This window comes from Nymphalis io, chromosome 13 (assembly GCF_905147045.1).
Source record: "Nymphalis io chromosome 13, ilAglIoxx1.1, whole genome shotgun sequence".
Lineage (NCBI taxonomy): Eukaryota > Metazoa > Arthropoda > Insecta > Lepidoptera > Nymphalidae > Nymphalis > Nymphalis io.
Window position 1 is genome coordinate 13067304 of NC_065900.1, and position 22648 is coordinate 13089951.

Consider the following 22648-nt stretch of genomic DNA (forward strand, 5'->3'; position numbering starts at 1 on the left):
ATAATTTCAAGAGTGAGAACACAAGAGTGAGTACCCAATTACCTTGCTATATATCTATGATGTACCAAGTGAAAAAGATGAGAGATAATCGTTAATAATAATAATATCTTTATTCCTCAGGCAACAAGGCCCATACTTTTAGTACATAATAATTAAACATAACATTACATAATATACATTAATAATTAGAATCACACTCACAATCACAATCACACAAATAATAATAATTATAATATATAGGAATCAATGATGAGCCAATTATATGACATAAAAAAGAGCAAATAATAAATATATTGAGATAAAATAAAATAGGAAATCAAATTGATCGCGTATGAGGCACATGAACCAGAGCATCAGATAGACCTCTGGATCATCCGCCTCATCACGTAGCCGCCCATATCACCCGCAATTATCCTTAGGATACTGTTGGAACTAAATAAGTAATCTTATATTATTTGTTTCAGGTGAAGTCCGATGACGACTGTAAATGTGAAAATGCATTCCTTATCACGTAATGCATTTAATATCTCCTTTATTTAATCAAGAAATAAACATTGCGTCATATTTTCATGAGCAAGATTTATCTATTTTAAAAATGTTTAAATTCAATTTCTGTATTTCCAACTTTGGTAACAGATAGGTAGGTAATAGCTATATAACAAAATGTACAATCAAATTCTGCCTTTAAGCGTGTAATATTTTTAATACAATGAAGTTGAAAATTGCTTTATATTGTAGAGTTATAAATGTGTGGAAAATTTGAATTTAGAAGATAAAATTTGAATAAAATTGTATAAAAAGATAAATTTTATATTAAAAATTATATTTTTATATTGAACAATAAATATTTATTAAATTCATTCGTGTGCTCAAAGATGCGTTGTCAAGTTTATAAATATAATCAGATATGTCTATATTTTTATGCAAAGATGTTAGTGATCTCATTTTGAGACATACAATTAAAAATTTTTAATAAAAAATGCATTTACTATTGCAGCTACGAATGGCAGTTTTATAAACAATATATATCAATTGTAGAATAATATAAATCAAGTCTTGTGCCATTGTCAATTAAATTAAATTGTACATTGTTTTGCAATTAAATTATAAAAATAAAATTATAATAGATATGTTAAAGATTAATGTTTGTCCCGAATGCATTCCTATATCATTAATTCCGATTGAGATAAAATTTTGTGCAGCGGCTGCTGACCCTTAGATAATGTTTTAAAATAATAAAGTGGTGTTATGCCTCACACCGAACATTAGCTTATTAATATTATATTAAATTGTGTATAATCAAAATATATGTGTATCGATTGTTATAAATTGTTAAAAACGTGTTCTTACCACTTTTATATATTAGATTAAAAATATGAATTAAATTATTTAATGATAATGAAATTTTAATGAATGTTTGTTATATTGGCGGTTCTATCTGAGCCGGTTGGCGTGGTTGGTAGATACTTGCCTTTCACGCCGAAGGTTGTGGGTTCGATTCCCACCCAGGACAGACATTTGTGTGCATGAACATGTCTGTTTGTCTTGAGTCTGGGTGTAATTATCTATATAAGTATGTATTAAAAAAAAAGTAGTATATGTAGTATATCAGTTGTCTGGTTTCCATAGCACAAGCTTTGTACAAGCTTAATTTGGGATCAGATGGCCGTGTGTGAAAAATGTCCCAGGATATTATTATTATCTTGTGTGAATATACGCATTATTAGTATTAATTTTATTTAAATTACAGTCAGACGAACAAATTTTTAAATAGTCTTAAGTATTATAAAATAAATAAATTATCTACTTTTAAAGAGAAATGTAAGCAAAAGCTGAACTTTTAGTTGATTATTGCCATCGGCAATGATTGGGACAATTGTTTAATTATATATTTAAAAAAAATGAATGTATTTCGATTTCATACGCAAATTATCTATATATATGTATAGAATGTATTTGGATGACGCTCACAGTGGGAGCACGTAATAAAACGCATAAGCTGTGCATAACTTGTACATTAATATACAAACAGGTCTTTATAATCTGCGACAAATATACAAGATGGCGGGGAATTTATTAATCTTAATGATTTGTGTTACATTTACATAGAACACGCGAGCACTAGTGTGTCAGAATTAGGACTTTTTGTACAAAGAAAATATGTATAGCTAATGAAGTAAAAATGTAAGTTTGTCTATCCGACTTTTATAGCTTTTTTAATATTTGTACATTTACAGATAAAAAGGAGCCGAACAAGGCAAATCTTTGTATAGATAGATGTTATGCAAATTTTTTCGGCTTCATTTCAAATATGGATGGTGTGTTTTTTAATATTTTCGACTAAATCAAATGTTTAGTCAAAGCGATGTCGCCACGTGTAGTGCCGCCTCTACACAGTCGTGTGGAATTTAAACGAGACATCGAACAGTAGTTTTTGTATACATGAAGTTTTGTAATTGTCGTATCAAAACAGACGTGTTTCATTGTAATATCTAGTTATATATTGTCACTGTTTCGTTGGTCTAGTAGTAAGCTTGTCGGGGGGGAGATTACCTTCGCCCCTTGAGAAGAGCTCCGCCGAGTCATGAGCGGAGCACAGCACGGGAGAGAATCAAAATCCTCAAAACGATCCCGGAGCCTCCGACCCGTGCCGAAGACGGCCAGGCTTTCGCAGGGGTTTTAGTGGGTAAAAATCCCACGTAAGTCCCAGTTCCCCCCCACGAGAGCCGGGTACCTTTCTGAAGGTTTCCACTGCGTGAAAAAAAAAGTAGTAAGCTTGCACGGCAGATTAAATATAAAGACGCTACCTAGGGTTCGAGTCAGCCAATAATCAAAACTTTTGTGTTTTTCTCATCAAATTTTTAGATGCTTACTCCGGCCAAGTTAGGATCAGTCCCAGCCTCGGAGAGCACGTGTCATGTGACTTTTTCGAATTGTGACGGATTTTACATTAATTTCGTTTTGCACAGTTTTAATTGCGAATCTGGTAATTATATATTTTTATAATAATTCTGGTAATTATATATTTCACATACTGCAATTTAATATAAACGTATTTGGACGTGTTTGTTATATTTTAGTATTTAAAATATTGTATGAACTGTATGAATATATAATCTGATGTTTAATGTCGCTCTTTATTTTGTCATCCTGAGAGTTCAGACAAGACCGTCAGAAATATCGAGAGGCAGTATTAGAACACTGATACTAGCGGTTACCTATTCGCCTATTATTATATTACATATTTATTTTAACAATCATACTAATATTAAAAAGAGATCAGTTTTGCAATGTTGTTTATGTCCATACTATGTGACTCTTAACCGAAGTTTGCAGGTTCGAACCCGTAGACAGGCAGGTACAAGCTCCGTGGAGTTTGCACGTGCTTAATTTATGTGTGTAATTTATCTTGTGCTCGGCGGTGCAGGAAACCGATTTTCACTGTCAAGTGTGTCCACCACCCCGCTTTAGAGTAGCGAGATAGAATATTTTTTTTTTATATAGAATAGGCGAATAGGCGATAGACGAGCATATCGGCCACCTGATGGTAAGTGGTCACCAACGCCAATAGACATTGGCATTATAAGAAATGTTAACCATCGCTTACATTACCAATGCGCCACCAACCTTGGAAACTAAGATGTTATGTCCCTTGTGCTCGTAATTACACTGGCTCACTTATCCTTCAAACTGGAACACAACAATACCAAGTACTGCTGTTTTGCGGTAGAATATCTGATGAGTGGGTGGTACCTACCCAGACGAGCTTGCACAAAGCTCTGCCACCAGTACACAAACTGACAAAAGACGCCCAGCTTGCGTTTAAGGCTGTTCATCAATCAATAGCAATGTTTCAAGTCTGCCAGTACAGTTTCAACTCAAAGTTTCGACCATTTCAAATAAAACACCGCGCTCCACAGATAAAGTTTATTAAGACATTAAATTGACACAGATACCTTACACTAGTGATATGTTTCATTTAACTCCTGTTCTAACATTTAATAGATATAATAATAACAGTGTCGAAACTATCACTCAGTATGTTTTGTGCCGCGATTATTCAACTACAGCTAATACGATATAGTTTGGATAAAATATCCAATAGTAAAGACAAGGAACTGGTCGCGGCTTGAATAGTCTAATTTATAACATTTGTTATATTTAATTATTTTATTCCAAGCCATTCATTACGCACTTCCATATTTTCACATTTATTTATTAACATGAACACATATAAATTGAAATAGAATAATACTACGAAAATCTACAAGTCATACATTTTCTAACACCAAAGTAGAATCATGTACTAATGAACGACTAGGATTGCTCTGTAACTATAACGAAACTAATAATACTAATCGATACCTCGATTAATGTTTCTTAGTGTCGATACTATTATGTCGATATACAATATCTACTATATATATATATATATATATATATCTCTAACAAACAGGATGTAGTCCAAATATTTAAACAATTAAAAAAAAATCCACTGATACCTGGAAATTAAAACATGTCGGCACAAAACTACCAAACTATAAACCGGTAGAAGATACAGCAAAGACACGAACAACGTCTGGGAAGACTACAAGACAACATCATAAATATATATATACAATCGGTAGTATTTAGCTTACCGACAGCACTTTTGTTGTATTTAATAACAAATACAATAATAATCACTGATTCTGTGTGATATGTCAACGAGTACGACTGTAATTATAGCTAATTAGCAACCGCAGTTGTCAGTACAATATATTTAGTAATATAGAATAAATAGCACTATAAATTCTATAACATCTAATATTATTTCTAGAATTTAGTTTTATAACATGAGCATAAATATGGGATGACGTTTTTAAAACAAGTTGTCTAGATAGTTCGACCTACTTCTAATAAATAACACAATGATGTGTTATTTATTACTAAAATTTTAAATTTCAACATTATAACACAAAGAAAGTAGAAAATATTAATAATAATATTTCTCTGATAGATATACTTTTTTTAATTAAAACAATCACCGATTAAATGCTACATTACTTTTCATAAATTTTTTTCTTCGCTCAATACACTTACAACTCTTTGAAATTACCATAACATAAAAATATACATACTCTATGAAATAATTAATAATATTTTTTTGGATTTTCTTTCTAATTATACAACATTTATTTATATATTATTAAGTAAAGTAGGAATATATCGTAAATCGTAATATATACCTCAATAATATAAGCTTAAAATTTATTCTTACTTAACACCTATTCTTTTATTTAACATTGATATGTTTTTGATATTCCTGGTCATGTCACGCATGATTGACGTTTTGATATGTATAAGTTACCATAAGTCTAACCTTAAAGCCAGAATGATTAGAAAATATAAAAACTTAACATCGGACACATAACTATACAAAGTACTGTAATAATTAATTAAGAGTAATAAATTTTAAACTATACTTTTTAATTGATGTATATTAGTATTTTCTATCTTTATTTATATATTATATAAAATATATTAGAAAAAAATATCGCATCAATGCATAAATGAATATGGCGAACTCATGAGTACAATAATTACGAATTAATATAAATCATCTGGAAATAATTGCATTTGCGACTACAAACGTAATCTGAACCAGAATGGGTATGAATTAAAAATTTCGTAATTAAACGAAATCGATAACTGCTAGTTTCACAATACGCGCTGCATTCTAGACAATGAAAAAATATTAAAATTTAATAACCGCGAATCAAGTTTCAAATACACTAACTCATACAGCTAATAAAATACAATGTAACAAAATAAATTGTAATTCTAGTACTACAAGACGCAATCATAATTTGACAAGACGAAAGAATCGAATTTGAAACCTACACTTACACTAAAAAGTTTTTATTTTACAATTCTAATTTCTTTGTTATCACCACCGCATTGACAATTATTCGAATAACAATAATATGTAATATTTAAAATGAATCTATTTATAACAATTAAATATAATTAGATCAAAATACCTTATAAGATCAAAAAGAAATGGACTATTTCTTGTTAATGATATAAATTACGCTACTGACATTAAAGATAGCGCTCGTAGCAACAGCAGAACTATATCAAAACAAGTCTTGTACAAACGTAGCTATAGTTTGTAATTGAACTACAGCATTTATAGATAGGAATCTTTTAATACCTTAAAATTATTTAGACATTACACTATATATATAAAAAATATATATATATATATTATATTTTCTATATATGTATTTGTTATAAATTTATTTTATCAATTATATGCTAAAATAACGACGCTAAATTATGCTTCTTCCACACGACCAATGATTGGCAATTCACTCTAATTGTCAATCAAATTGCTCATATAGAGATGTTCGAGCGGGCCATATTCAAAATCGCATTAATTAAAATTTAAAGTGGACAACGATAGCTGGAGCAGTTTGTTTTGTAAAGAAACTTTTCCTGTTAGCGGGATATTTCCAACGAGAGTTATAGTAGAAAAGATGCGAGACAAGAAGCCCAAAACTTCGCTGAGCGACGTTTGTTTGTTTGATTAGAGCGCGGGTTTATTTGCATAGCTCTTCAACATCGTCAAAGTTAAAATGAGTTTATTTTAGAATTAGAAATGTCACCGTGTTGACATTCATTCAATTGCCAGTTTAATAAACATGTCAGTTTTATTGTTTAATAAATTAAAATGGCAATTGAATTTCCGTCTTGCCAGCCAGACTGATATCAAATGATTTACATCATCGCATATAAAACGTTAATTGTCAATAAAATCGGGTCGTGTGGTATTGGCTTCATTGTGGGTTCATAATATATTTATTAATTAAAAATAAATGTTGTAAACGTAACATTGACTAGAGATATCATACGAGATTATATCATTTTTTTCTAAATCATCTATTAAATTATAAATCGCGATAAATGCACTTCGTAAGTACAGAACATGAGAACAATTTAACATATAACGACTTAGTCGGTTTTCAAAGATTCGCATAAGACTTGACTCACGGCAATAATAGTATCGATAAAATTAGCTACGCAACTATCTTGTCATAACTATAATAAATAAATAAAAATATAACTCGTTTATATATCTTCTGTTATATAAATTTAAAAGAAAAAAATAATTTAAAAGAACCTTAGCAATACGAGCAATGATAAAAAGTCAATTCGTATTGAATGCAGTAAAATAAATTGAAAACCATAACAAGAAATTATTAAAAACGTGAACGAAATATACATTCAAAAATAGTTTTTCGTTATAATTTTTGTTATTATATATATAAATTAAAATTTAATGTTTTATTATGATTATAAAAATAGTTGTATATATGTATATAATATTTAAATATATTAAAATACCATAAATATACGAACATTCGAGTACCTAATAATAAATATTAAACGTAATAAGAAATGTGTCCTTCATTTTGTTTGTAACAAATTTACAATAAATCCATTTTGAAAGATGCTTGAAGACAGCTAAAACTAAACGCTAATATCTTAAAAAACATTTATATAGAAGTAAATAAATCTATTCCATTTAAATATAATATATTATCTATGCCTAGTAAATAATTTAGTTTTTAAATAACATTTAAATATTTTCATCAATAATTCAAGAAGTCAGCTCAAGTGATATGTATAAGTTATAGTTAATATATGTTTAACGCCTAATTAATGTGCGTATTTTATACGAGATAATATATTTTTTTTAATATTAAGCAAAGTTAAATGTCATCTTTCATTGTAACGAGTATAAATAGATGTAACATTTAACACATAATAGCGATTATTTCCACCCGTAAAATATTCTATAGGAAATTCTTTCAAGACATGCCGTTTCACAAGTTATTAGAAAATGTTGATCATCAATATAATTTCACTAGTTACAATAACTTACCTTCGGTTTAAACCCGACCATTTATTTATTCTTAAAATTTTCCATAATTTAAAACGTTTTTAAAAACTTCCCCGGAGCAAGAACAATAACTTTAAAATTGAATTGTATAATTTTCATATGTTAGATTTTTATAGAAATAATGTCTAAGACGTACAATATTACTGCTCAAGATAGATACAATTTATCGTTTCAATATTTTATATAAATCTGTTAATTCTTTAAAAGGACGTGAAATACTTAATTTTCCACTTTTCGATTTTGAAACATCAATTTCATCGAGTCGAGAGCTTCCTCCAGAGACTGCCTGAAGGCTTCCGTGTTGGTGACACTGGACGATGTGAAAGAAGAAATACAGAATATGACTGAATCCTTCTTGAGGTTGTAGCTGCAACCGTATCCATCAGGAACAACGGCTCCGTACCCCACGAATGTGTTGTCAGTTGTTGTGGTAACCTACCATACGTTAATTTAATTTATTTAGGAGGCTGTTTAATGTACAGAGTATTATTTAGCAGATTAATTAATAATAAATTTAATATCCCACCTGGCTGGTGCTAAGTTTGTACTCAATCATTCGACCATAAGTGGGATCCTTGAACATTTCTGGTAGTTCTCCGAGGGTCTCCCGCGCCGCTTCGCGCAGTCCCAGCAAGTGGTTGTCGATGCCTCGACCTAGTATGTTAGCCTCCATTATAGCCGTCTGCTTGCGAGCAGCTTCTTCGAACAATTCAAGCTTCTTTTGTTCCTATTTCGTTGAAAATGAAAAGATTAGAAATATTCAATATTTTTAACAATAAGATGGCTTTCGACATGTCACGAGTAAGGCACGAAGTGAGTTTTTACAGAATAGCTCTGTTTTTAATAAAAATCCTCTTTTGAACAAAAACTTTTCGTTGAAGACATTTCGAGTCCAGAGAGATCCAAGCGATAAATAGTAAAGTTTGCAGGGAAACTCAGTGTTTGTACTAACCCCGTACAAATTGAAAGAAACCTTCTTGGGTCCGTCGTCGTCGGGTTGTGGTGGCGTGTCCGCGGTGCACATGGCAGCCGCCCATGCGTGCGCCGCGCTATGAGCGCTGCGGATGTTGTCCACGCGACCGTGGTGGAAGCGACGCAGGGAAGCGGACTCGTATGTGGAGACCAGGTAGCCATATAACCTGGACACGGAGTACATGCTCAGTAGCTCGCTAAGTTGCACATACGAGATGAAATAGGTTTCAACTTCATCTAGAAAATATTTCCATAACGAAATTAAAAAAATTGTAAATATTTTGTTTATATAGAAATCGATGTGTAGTTTGATTTCATTTCATATTTCCACAAATGATACAATATAAGGTAATGTATTTTGTTTGATCTCTTGAATTTATAAAACAAACATTCTCACTTGTAGTAGGTGTATTGCAAGGCGAGCTGGATGTACACGTCGGGGCTCGTGCGACAGGACTTCATGAACTCGCGTCCATAGCCGCGGTACGTATATACCTTGAGGTCTAGATCCGCAATTTGTCTGTAACAATTGTCACTTATTATGTAATTTACTTTAAAGTCATTTAACATTATTAAATAGTTTTTTTATGAAAATTCGTAGTCGGTACATCTGAATCGTCAAAAATACTCCAAAAGAATGCTGAACGTTTAACATTAGTTTCACCAGAAGCGTTTGACCTTCAATAAAAGATACTTTTCGGTTCATCATCTGATATGACACTACATATCCTAACCTGTCAAAATCTCTGGCAGCGTTCTCGATATCCCTGTGCAGTTCACTGGTCAGGTTCCACTTCATAAACTGCGGCGCAGGCAGCAGCACGGGCGGTGGCGCCGGCTTGTCCGCAACCTCGGCCCGCGCCAGCGCGCGCTCCGCCAGACGGATCACTGCCACGCCTTCTGCCGGGGTGTGCTCGTTGCACATGCCTATTGTGCCGTCCGACGATATGATTAACTGTAGAAGACAATGAGAGAATTATACTCAAACTTTTAATTGGTTTTTTAATAACTAAAATAGACACACCTCGAAACTGTTCCTTTTCTGGACAAAGGCTCACTTTTCTACTTATTTTGTGTTTTTAAAAACCCCTTTGTACAAATGAATGATGATGACATACGAATGATATGATGATCATAACAAAAGTTACATTCTGCATAAATATTGGGTGATAGACGCGCTTTCAACCAAATATCAAACAACCCTCAAAAAAATTAACGATTTACAAGGATACACTTAAAATATTTCAACACCCCAACTCGAATATTTGAATGTAACCAACCTGAACAGTTTTATCGAACCATCTGTTGGCAGAATTGTAGCGTGTACCACCGCCGTGCATGGCTCGCAGCAAACCGTTGGTGTCGCCGTCCAGCTCCGGACGGTCGCCACCCGCCTCGTCGATACACATTATACATAGCGCCCGCGATATCAGTTCTAAGTTAGTTCTGTTGTTCTCGTCTGTAAAAACAGTCAACAAATTTCTTACCCGATTTATTTATACATCGGTATATTTGTATACTAAGCATTTGTTAGTGCATTTTGTTGTTATTTTAAACGAAATAAAACAATATTTAGAAAAATAAAATGACATATGACCTTTAATAAGTTGCTCCCTAGCCTTTGCCCATTGATCTCTGTTCATGGTTGTGAGAAGGCCGACCCTGGGTGCTGGCGGTGCTCCGGCCGCATCCACCATCACGTGGAGCAACTGAGCCTGGATCTCGCCTGGGGTTAGACGGCCGCGATCTGCTGCTTTCACCGGGATCGGGTAAAACTAGACAGAAATTGCGAAGTTCTTGTAAAATGCCAAATTATTTTGAATTTGGAGTTCAGGACTAACAATTTATGTATCTTGTACCATGAAATATATATATATAAACATACTTAACTTTTATAAATATAACACACTTCCGAGGGAAAATGTCTCAACAGAATAACCCAATAACTAACATCGAGGCGGTCATTTAATGATAATCCAGATACAAAATATAAACTATTCTAAATATATCAATATTCTGTAAAATACATCTCCTGTTATTTAAGTTATAAAAATATCGTAAAATTCAATAATTTTTTTTGATCGTTGGATGGAAATAAGTTTTAAACATGACATACGCCGGTATAGTTGACAAGAAGTTATAGCAAGTATATTAAATTACGAGGCATCTCGGAATTGGATCTATGAATATTTTATTACATATAAATTCCGGTAGGTATTACAAGTTAGTAGATATTTACAAGGAGTATACTGTATACCAAGGATGAAGATATCTTATTGAAATCACGAATGTGCGGCAAAATATGTATGTGTGTGTACGTGATGTTACATTATAAATTCTAATTACGGTTCAAACGGCAAGTTTAGTAGTTAAAACTTTGGTAGTTATAATTAATATGACGTCGTCTCCAGGATGTAGCTGTGTTAAACTACAATTAACAAAACCATTTATCTTTGACATAGATTTTATAGATGTATGACAGCGGCCCAGGTTCTAAACAGTTATAATTTATTATATCTGTGTGCAGAGAAGACGATCGTTCGCGACTGTTTCCTCTATTCATTTTTGATCTATTAACATTTCACTCACTTACAGTCCAACAATACTGAACTATTCAAGTAATCGTTAAATAAAAACAAATAAGTTATATTACAATGTCAAAACTTTTAAACGAAACTTACATAATTTCGACAAGCGACGATCACTAGCTCCTCGCACTCCGACGGATCGTTGGGCCTGGTAGGCAGTTCCAGACGATCTTTGCCCACTTCCGGTATGCGACAGACACCGAGCAATCTATAGAACTGCTCCATGCATAGTGGTTGACCCTTCTCGCGACTCGTAGCCCGTTCTTGAGGCAGCTCTCCCCTAATCGTAAAAATGCGATATAAGTGTGTTTTATTTATTTGTTAAAAAAATTGTTACATATTATTACATATAAACATAATATGATAACTCAGCGATTGATGTAGTGATTTGAACAACATATATAAAAGATACATTTATCAATATTTTGGATTGAAACTATTTCACTTTAGCTGTTTGCTTATTAAATAAGTCTTAGATGTGTTGAACCAAAATGTAAGAGAAATCATTTGGTGACAGGATATTTTTATAAATAAATAAAATAATGACATCCGCCAGGTCGTTTGACACAATATTATTTAAAATTTTCTAACGATATTATTCACTTGATATCAATAAATATTTTATAGAGTATACATTTGAGCATGTTTAATACATATATTTTACCTATCAAGCATTTCCTTGTAGTCCAGCATATCATCAATATAGAGAGCGGCGAGGTCAGCCACCTCGTCGATTTTGGCAAATTGTCTGCGGGGAAACACCATGCCAGGATTGGAGTTGATGGGAATCGGAAGCCGCACCTTCAGGTACATATCATCCAACCACCAGTCCGTTACCTTGATAATATTATCAAATACATTACTGTTGGAATGTACAGTACAGTAACAGCCTGTAAATGTCCCACTGCTGGGCTAAGGCCTCCTCTCCCTTTTTTTTTTGAGGAGAAGGTTTGGAGCTTATTCCACCACGCTGCTCCAGTGCGGGTTGGTAGAATACACATGTGGCAGAATTTCGATGAAATTAGACACATGCAGGTTTCCTCACGATGTTTTCCTTCACCGAAAAGCACGAGATGAATTATAAACTGAAATTAAGCACATGTAAATTCAGAGGTGCTTGCCCGGGTTTGAACCCACGTTCATCGGTTAAGATTCACGCGTTCTTACCACTGGGCCATCTCGACTTACTTTTTGTTGGAATGTGAATTACTGTAAATGTTTTTTTAGGCCTCCTCCCCTCCTGAGGAGACGGTTTGGTTAATATACATATGACAGAATTTCATCCAACACATGTTGTTTTGCTTCGACACCAAGAAGGAGATGAATTATAACGTCAAATTGAGAACATGAAAGTTACTTGCTCGGGTTTGAATTCGCAATCGTCGGTTTTGCTTAACGCGTTTAGCCACTGTGCCACCTCGGCTCAAAACAAATTAGAAGTAAACATGTATAGTGCCATTTGTATGATATAAGTTTCATTAACTACGTGTAAAGAAATGGGAAACATGTGTTTGACTTTTACCTCAAATGTTACTTTTCAAATATTCAATATTATTTTTTGATTATTAAAAAGCGATTTATTATTTATTCATACAATCTATTAATAATTCACAATCAAAAATAACGATAATATGGTACAGTTGGACTTAAAAAATATATAGTTCTTCTTTTTCTTCTCGTCGGTCTGACGGTGGTCGGGTCTTGAGTAGAAGTCCTCACCTCGTACCAGCCACTTCTCCGGAAATAGTACAAGGGATCTATGTAGGGACTGTATGTGGTCGAGGTCTCTTCCAAATAATGCTTAATAGGAAATTGTGTCGACCTTACAAAGTCATTATTATGAAGATAGTTCCTGATGGAGTATATCCTGTCTCGTAAAAATTTTGGTTTAGAGTTTTTAGAAAGATACGTGGGTCGTTCTATTACGGCCTGCTCTTGAACGTCCGACGAAGGTTTACGTAAAGAATCTCTGATATGATTAACTTTCTCCCGCAAGGAAAGCGCTTTGCTATGGTGATGAGTTTGATAGTCATCCCTATAAAAATCTTTGTCATACGCCAGAAATAGTGGCTTAGGCCTCATATATTCCTGTCTTAGTTTAATTGCTGCGTCAATTTTACTAAATTTCGGATGTATTATATATTGTTTTGGTATTGCTGTGGCGGGATTTGATATAAGGTCCTTGTAAAGAGACTGAGGTGATTTTTGTAACAAATGTGCATTTTTCCTGAGTGAGAAAATATCATTTGTGTTTATAGTCGGAATATCTTTTTCCTTATTCGATAGACGTAATCTTTTCATTACCTTTCTGCGTTTAATTGAAGGCTTTTTCACTGCAGGATAAAGGTTTGGTTTTCGAAATCGGTCTAATAGACTTTCATCGAGCGAATTCATCCTTTTCGCATTTTTTGTTTCTACTTCGTGGCGAATTATACTATGTGGACTTTTTGTCGTTTTTGATTTAAATAAATCAATTTTTTTAGAAACATTTGTTTTCATGGATATTTTTTTTGTCTTCATATTATCTCCCATTGATTTTGTAGATAGTAAATAATGTAGTTGCAATTGTTTTTGGGATATTTTATTAGAGGGCACTGTCAAAGGTTTTATTTTGAACTCGGTATCTTCTTCAGTAGGTTTATATGTATTGTATTTAATTGTTTTAGCTTTCTTTAGAACTTTCAATGTAGATCTTGTATAAATTTGTGTATGTAGTGTCTCATAGGTATGAGATACTTTTAATTCTTTTGTAACACTATTAATTAGATTATCTTTATAATACAAATTGTTAATATAATTGAATTTGCTGGTTTTTTGTTCGACTTTTGTAATCATTTGACTGTAATTTTTATTTGTTATATTTATTTTATCCATAAGTGGTTTAACAGGCAGAGACTTAGTTAATGTAACATTTTTATATGGGGTATTTATTTTACTATTATCAATTTGCGTCAATATATTACTGTGTTTTAAAATTGTTGTTTGATGAGGGATTTCTTCAAAATATATTGTATTTTTATTGTTAAAATTATACGTAAAGTTCTTGTTATCAATATTATTTGATATGTTAGCGTTAAACGAAGTGCTTGTATACGTTGATGGGATTGTTAATGTATTATCTTTGGTATTAGCGATTTCTTTTAAATGTTTAGTATATTTCAATGTTGGAGTTGGAAGAGAGCGTACTCCTTCTGAATATACAATGCTTTTATTGTCAAACTTATACATATGCGATAAGGGTATGTTTGATATGGTCGTATTATCTTCTTGATATAATTTACCCTTTTGTATGGTTAAGTTAGATATTTTGTCTTTTTTAGTATCATAAAATTCAATATTGTTCTTATTGTGTACAATGTCATGATATTTTTTTTGTAGTTTTTTTGCAGTACTTATATTTGTGTTATTTTCATCTTCTAATGATATATTTTTTAAAGATTTTTTAATCTTAATTTTACTTTCTTTATTTTGGTTTTTATTTTTAATAATATTTAAAATCGTCGTATGTGTTACATGTTTTTTATCTCCATTTTTTATGCTTTTAGTATTTTGTTGCCATTGGTTAGTATAGTTGAAGCTTGGAGTTAGAGGAGGTCCTTTTTCTGAGTATACTGCGCTTTCATTGCTTAATTTAAACATTAAGTTTTTGATATCATTATAGTTTGTCATGTATCCCTTGAATGCTTCAAACGTAGTGCTCCTCTTCGTGTATTGTAATGGGATTTTGGGTGCATATTCTTTGTCGTAGACATTTTCTTTCAATAATGTAGTATTTTTTAAATATGAAATTGGAAGAAGGGATAACTGTGCTTCTGAATATACCATATCTTTCGTGTTGAATTTATACATAAGGTTCTTAATTTCCGAATCGTTTGGCATGTTAGCCTCGAATGTTTTAGACGTAGTGGTCATTTTTGTATATGTTAGTGGGATTTTAGTAGTATATCTTTTATTATTGGCACTTAATTTCAATTGTGTAGTATCTTTTAAAAATAAAGTTGGAAGAGGTGTTTCTTCTAAATTCACAGTGCTTTTATTATTGAATGTATCTATAACATTATTATCAGTATTATTTGACATATTAACCTTGGAGGGTATGAATGTAGTTCTGTTAGTCGTATATGATGATGGCATTGTTATTTCGGTTTTACTATCGTATGTTTTATTCGTATTGTAAAAAATATTGTCATTTGTTTGTTGATGACTTGCGGTATTTAAATTTATTTTAATGTTTTTTACAGTCACTTGCTTTTTTTGAAATATCGTAACCTTTTGTGTAACATTGTTTATTTTCTTTCTGTCATTCTCATAAAAGTCAATGCTGATCTTATTTTTTTCAATATCAAATTTTATTGGTTTTCTTGCATAATTATTATTTATGTTTGCTTCATTTTTCGTTGTAAAATTTGTGAATATTGAAGATTTTTGAAGTATAATTTTGTCTTCCTTTTTGTTTTTTATATTTAAAGGCATCGTCGTATATGTCACTGAGATGTTAGTTGTAATTCCTTTTTTATTGATAATTCGTTTCAATTGCTTAGTATTTTTAAATGACGAAATTCTAAGAGGTTGTGAGTCTTCTAAATATAAATCGCTTTTTGTGCTATGTTTATATATAACGTTATTGAAATCAGTATCGTTCAACATGTCAGACGTAAATATTTTATTCGTATATATCGAAGGGACTTTTGTTGTATTTCCATTGACATTGTCACAATGTTTCAACCGAGTAGTATTTTTTACAGATGAGGTTGAAAGAGGATTTGTTTGTTCAGAATATACAGTACTTTTGCTGATTTTATTTATAAATTTCTTTGTATCAGCGTTGTTTGACATATTACCTTTAAAAGCTTTTAACGTAGTTTTTTTAGCCTTATATGATAATAATATTTTTGTTTCGGTTGTGTCATTGTTTATTTTGTTTGTAATATAAGAAATATTGTTATTTGTTTCATGAATTTTTGAATTTTGAAAAATTGTTTTATTTAAAGTTGTTTTAAGGTTTTCTATAGTTTTTCTTTCATTGTTATAAAGAAGAGTAACACTGGTTATATTGCTCTTATTTTTTATAATGTCATATTGGATTGTTGCTGGTTTAGTTGTATTATTTTCATCTTTCATTGTAATATTTGTAAATGTTAACGATTCTTTAATTTCGTCAGCGTTGTCTTGGTCTTTGTCTTTATTTATATAAAGAAGATATGCATCCGTGTATGTCGAAGATACATTATTCAACTTATCTTTATTCTTTAAATTCATATTTTCTAGAAGCTCTTTTCGTCCTTGAATATTATATATCCCGAATTCCGATTTCTTAGATTTATTTGTGTTGAAAAGAAATTTGTAGTCTACGTTATCTATTTGTATCGCACTTGATTTGGATTTTTTTCGGTCGCTATTTTTAATAATCTGGCTTAACAATAAAATATTTTTATTTATCTCTAGTTTTTTTGTAGTATTTCGATATAAAACTGTAGAAATTCGTTCGATTTTATCAATCTTATGATGAATTAATGACGTTGAATGCATTAAGAGACGTTTTGTTTGATTTGATTGAGGTTTTTTCATTTCAGAATGAACACTTATGTTATAAGAATTGTATTTATACGTATTCACATATTTATTTGCTTCAGTCTTTGGGACTGGAGAGTTTAACATCTGAGTTGTATTTAAGATTCTTACTGTTGTTCTATTCTCAATTGATAATGGTATTTCAATTATATAAGGGCTATAAGTTCTTGAAGAATCTACATCATTCTTTGCAACATTATTTATGTTAAAATATTTTCTTAATGTTCTATTGGAATGAAAACTTTGTGGAGTAGCTGAGTTATTGTTAATGTTTTTGTTGTTAATACTAGTAGACTTGAGACTTAGACGTTGAGTACTCAAATTCAAATGTTTGAAAGACGGAGTTGTTTCAGTAAATACAAATCGCGACAAATTGTCACTACTTTCCTCTATGTTATGTATAACTTGAAAAGTATTGTTGAACGTTGTTAAAGATTTATTTAGGTTCCGATCAGAATTTAAAAAGATTCTTGGTGTGGAAGAAACGTACAAACTTGTAGCATGTAAGTCTTTATTTTCATTTCTAGCATTGTTAAGTAATGTTGCGCTTGTTACATTTATATAAATCTTTGATAATGCAGAGGATGTTTTAATCGGTAATTTAACAATTTTACTCTTGTTTCTTAAAGCTTCTTCATTTAATTTATCTTTCTGTACATTTTGAATAATTTCTAAATAACTACAATTGAAATTTTCCTTTTTATTAAGATTGCTTTGAAGTGTTGGGATCAAAGTTGAGGTACTTTTATGTGGTATAAATGTTTTTTGTTCTATGTTTTTAGATTGGGTAAGATTTAAAATTGAGTTGCTTTTTATTAGCAAAGGTAATTTAACTGGCACGGCTCCTACACTTGATGTGCTTAAATACCTCTGAATAATATTTGAAGTCATTGATCTGTCAATTTGAGAATAAATTCCTCTAGTAGTATGTTTATATAAAGGGACGGTAGGAACGCCTGCGCTTTTATCTTTTTCGTTCAGCTTATTTTTTAACGTTATTGATTCTTCTCCATTCTGCGCCTTTTTTGTTCGCAGTGATTTGTTAATGTGAACACTTAAAGACGATAAACTATTTTGTGTAGGACTTTGGTTAAAATTATACCAAGAATTATTTTGTTCTCGTGTTATGGCGTAATTTATTAATGGCATGTGGTTTTCTTTAATTTTATATTGATTCTTATTTTTTTCCGTCGAGAAATATGTTGTATTATGATAATTTTTAATAGTTTGGTTGAAATTAGAACTACCAACATTATCGATCCTTGCATCAATCCTTGGATTATTAATTGTCGTCTCCAGTATTACAAATGATGATTCAGTTATAAGTGGTACTTGATTTACATTTGTCGTAAAGGTATTTTTCTCCTCATTTATAGTTTTATATTCTTTATGATTTTCTGGAGTTGTCTCAATATTTTTATCCGATACATTTTGATTCATCTTTGTTAAATCATTTTCTTTTTGAATTTGTAATGTAAGAATGTATTCAAAATTTCCAGGCTTACTAATAACGGTAGGTAATAATGTAACCGTTTCGTTGTTATTGCTACGGACTGAAGATAACTTTATAATATCATTGTTTAAAGTACTTTTAAATGTGATTATTGGTGTAGTGTAATCTTCATCCGGTAATAAATTATTTGAAACTTTATCAGATAACATAAAATTCATATCGATGTTATTAGTTACGGTTTCATAATTAATTCCTCTATATTTCTTAGAATCAACCATACTTTTATTTTTGCTATTGAAGGTCTTCAGTTTATTTTTTTTTCTTTGACCTAAAAGAGGTAAATGATATCTTAAGCTCGAATTATTTTTATGCTTTATAATGCTATTTGAAGTCATTGTAGTATCCATGTTATTTAGTTTAGTAACTTGCGTAAATAAAGGTACTTTTTTAGTTTCTAGAAATTTAGTATTAAATTTATTGGATTTGTTTTGGTTTATAAACTTAGTAGTAGTTTTGTTCTTCCATTTATTAAAAATTCTTAATTGTTTAATCTCATCGTTAACACTGATTACGTTTTCTATCACGTTCGGTTTTTCAAGGGTACTTTCATATGATCTGGATTTATACGTTTTCAAACCCACATGGCTGATTATGTTTGGTATCGCTTGTAACGCATCACTTGTAACTTGTTCATTATTATCCTTCGAATTAGACTCGTACCGAATGTTGTTGTTTTTATTAGAAATGGTATGTTTAAGCTTAGTCGTCATCAAATAAAAGGTGTTTTTAAAGGATTTACTGCGATTAACTGTCGATTCTGTGGTTAACGTCGTATCCGTGTGTAATGCATTTGATACTCCTTCTTTTTGTTTTAAATATTTTTCTATAACTTTTGGTGTCTCTAAATCATTGTAGGAAATAACCGTTTCATTATGTATTATACTGTTCTTATTTATGTTGCTAATATTATTAAATTTTCGTAAAATATGTTTTGGTGATGCATTAAATGACGTTGAATTTAGTAAATGAGTCTTATCATAAACTTTTTTTCTCATTATTAATGGTAAAACTATCGGAAAACTTTGTAAAGAATAATCAAATATTTTACTGGGTGTTGATAAATGTACAGAACTAGTGACAGTATTTTTTTCTGTTTCTATGGTATTTACTTTGTTTGTTGTAACTCCAATTGGTACAATTGTATTTGTTTCATCCCCAATCACTGTAGTGAAATTTTTCTCTCGTTCATTAGTTTCGAGTGTATAAATTAATTTTTGCGTAGGTTTTTGATGTTGTTTTGTTATTTTGTTTAAATATAAGTTCAATTTTAAACTCGGTCTTGTAGATTCTATTTTTTCTTGATAAACATTTTTATCATTCGACTGAATAGTTAATGTTGTTTTATACGGCGATTGAATGATCTTATTAAAAACATCCTGAGTTATTATATTGTATCTGTCGTTGTAAGGTTGTGTAAATTTTAAAGGTTCAAACAAATCTGTACTTATAATTGTTCTGTTTTTTGTAATTGGAAACAATGAAGAACTCTCTTTTCTATCTTGGATAGTTTCTTGATTATTAATTCTCTTATTTGTTAAGTGCGGCTTAATGTTTATAGAACTTAAATTTTCAAATAGAATAGTATTACTTTTGTATTTGTCAAATATTTCTTTATTATAACTGTTCATATTCATTATATTTGATTGGTTTGTTTTTTCTCCACATCCTGTTGTGTGTATACTATTATGACTATGCTTTGTACTTAAACGGCCATTAGACATGGAAAATATTGTTGGTCTTGTGGATATTTTTTGATAGACATATTCATTTTTCAAGTGAACTGGTGATTTTAATTTATATATTAATGGAGTTTGTTTCAAGGTGATCTGCGTCTTCGGATAATTTTGAGCCTGCGTGATTTTGGTTGGCGCAAAAAAAACATTTTTATTGGAATTATTATTATTTATACTAAAATATGTGGTCTGGTCAGTAGTGAGCTCAGTAGTGAGTGCTTGAGGAAAAACATCTTCGTTTGAATTTGATTTAAGCAACGTTGAAAACATGTTTGCAGTAAAATACTTGCTTTTGATGTTTTTTGAATTATTATTTGTTATGTAATAAATATTATCCCCTATAAACTTACGGAGCGTTGTTACAACTGGATTGATTGTTATTATTTCATTGTTGAATGAACGTTTCGTGTAGTTATTTTTGTTAGTTGTTGTTGTAAACATATTTTTATTTTCCTTTATATTAGTATTAGGAATATGATCTTTATATGCCCGAGTCGATTTAAAGAGATCAATAACGTTAGTTGAATTTTTAAATAATGTAATTATTGCAGGCGAAGAACTTCTGAACGTTGCATGATTTTTGTCATCTTTTACAGTATTCATAATTGTCGACTCTAAGTTTGGATATTTTTTTGTTGCGTATGTCACACGCTCTAAGTGCGGTGTTGTTATGGATGTATTTACAACTGCTGCATATCCTTTTTCAGATTCCATTACACTATGATTTGTTTGTTTTGTATAATTGTTATTTATTGCCAATACATTGTCAGAAATAGATGATACAGATATTGTTGTTTTATTAAGTATTGAATAAATTTGTGAAAAAGTGTTTTTGATTGGAATTTGATATTTTAATTGGTAACGTCTATTGCTGGTATTGATTACATTAGTTGAATTTTTCAATGAGTTTTCAACTTGTCCGAGCGAAGAATTTGTAGAATAACTGTTATCATCTTTTGCAATCATTATTGTTGCAGGCAATAAACCTGTATCATTTCTTGTAACGCCTGTCACATCAAGTTCTATATGAAATGATGTTGTTGTAGATTTACTTAAAGCTTTTGTATATCCTTTCTCAGCTTCTATTGTGATATTACTTGGTTGTATTGAATTGATAGCGTTTATTGCCAAATCAATATCCGTAATTGTTAATGTAGATTGAGTTGTTATAGCAACAATTCGATTAGCATATCTAATAGGCTCTTTGATTGGATTTTGGTATATTGATTGGAAAAGTTTGCTGGTGTTAATATTAGAAGTTACGTCAATCTTTTCTGTTGTATAAATGCGTTCTATATTACAGTCATTTGTATAGTTCAAATCATCAATATGATCTTTGACGAATAAATCATTGGTATTAACTTTTTTATTAAATTGTTTGACTAACAATTTAATATTAGTAATAATGGTTCTATAATTTTCCATTTCTTCTTGTTCACTTCTATTCGTAACAAAATCCTCATCAAGTTTTCTACTTAAAATGTGGTTTTTACATGATATTAGTGATGACTCGTTATGACAGCATTTAGAAAAGAAATTAGTATGCTTTTGATCAGGTAAAACATCTATATACATTTTTATTGTCCCTTTTACAGATAATAGCTTATAAAGATGAATTAAATTTTCTTTCTTGCTTTCTATTAGGAATGTATATATGGAATATAAATGACATTTTTCCACATTATCTAGTTTAAGTATTTCATCATTCTTATGAAGATTACTCTTGTTAATTATATCTATGTCTATTGCAGTATGAGAGTAAAGTGTTTGGTTTAGTAAATATTCATTTATTGTATTTGTGTTTTTAAGCTCAAATTTTGCGTTGTTAGGATGTAAAGTTATAATAATTATAACACTGCCGTCTTGATTAGTTTCCAATGCAATTTTATTTCTATACAAATTATGCCTGTGGATATTGTAAGTGTGATAATCTTGAGTACTTATAAGAGACTGGAATAAAAGTGCAAAATATTGTTTTTCATTTTCATTTATTATCGTTGTGCGTCTTTTTGGAATATCGCTATCTAATTCTCTCTGTCGTATGATATCACCGTCGCTTATATTTAGTTGTCTTTTAATATTTTCTTCTAATTCTTGTCTTAAATGTATACAAGTTTTATTGTATATTTTTTTATAAAGATTTATTTTACTACCTCCACCGTCTTCATCTTCCGCGTGTAGTGAATTATTTTCAATTAAAAACGTAGATTTATGTCTTTTCCTTAATACCTCTTGCATACACACACAAACACTTTCTATTAATTTTAACGTTACTTCAAATAACTTTCTACTACTAGTCGCGGTGTCTAGCGACTGTAATATT

The 22648-nt window shown here is 30.8% G+C and overlaps 3 protein-coding genes across 5 annotated transcripts in view; 1 reads left to right on the forward strand and 2 right to left on the reverse strand.

The window, feature by feature from the left end:
• Positions 1-1082, forward strand: part of LOC126772993 (mitogen-activated protein kinase kinase kinase 4) — a 42806-nt gene extending 41724 nt beyond the window's left edge. For all 3 annotated transcript variants that reach the window (XM_050493596.1, XM_050493597.1, XM_050493598.1), the window contains one exon: positions 465-1082. In XM_050493596.1, coding sequence (XP_050349553.1) covers positions 465-515 — 51 coding nt within the window. In that variant the 3' untranslated portion in view covers positions 516-1082. The remainder of the gene's footprint in view (positions 1-464) is intronic.
• Positions 1083-8167: 7085 nt separating this feature from the next.
• LOC126772986 (choline O-acetyltransferase) lies at positions 8168-12321 on the reverse strand. Its single transcript, XM_050493586.1, has 9 exons — positions 12173-12321; positions 11602-11788; positions 10518-10695; positions 10201-10379; positions 9655-9875; positions 9318-9440; positions 8901-9087; positions 8475-8675; positions 8168-8383 (listed from the first exon to the last, which is right to left on the reverse strand). The coding sequence occupies exons 1-9, from the start codon at positions 12319-12321 to the stop codon at positions 8168-8170; spliced, it is 1641 nt and encodes a 546-aa protein (XP_050349543.1).
• Positions 12322-13122: 801 nt separating this feature from the next.
• On the reverse strand, positions 13123-16817 carry LOC126772987 (metacaspase-2-like). Its single transcript, XM_050493587.1, has one exon. The coding sequence runs from the start codon at positions 16765-16767 to the stop codon at positions 13123-13125; it is 3645 nt and encodes a 1214-aa protein (XP_050349544.1). The 5' UTR covers positions 16768-16817.
• Positions 16818-22648: the final 5831 nt, after the last annotated feature.

What these genes read in the sequence shown, in the direction of transcription:
- LOC126772986 (XM_050493586.1), bottom strand. Translation starts at nt 12,321, where the DNA reads ATGTACCTGAAGGTGCGGCTTCCGATTCCCATCAACTCCAATCCTGGC. An exon ending in GGTTCGATAAAACTGTTCAG is followed by an intron (nt 9,876 to 10,200) that starts GTTGGTTACATT and finishes TGTCTTCTACAG; the next exon opens with TTAATCATATCGTCGGACGG. An exon ending in TTTCTTTCAATTTGTACGGG is followed by an intron (nt 8,676 to 8,900) that starts GTTAGTACAAAC and finishes TCAACGAAATAG; the next exon opens with GAACAAAAGAAGCTTGAATT.
- LOC126772987 (XM_050493587.1), bottom strand. Translation starts at nt 16,767, where the DNA reads ATGAATTTAAAGAATAAAGATAAGTTGAATAATGTATCTTCGACATAC.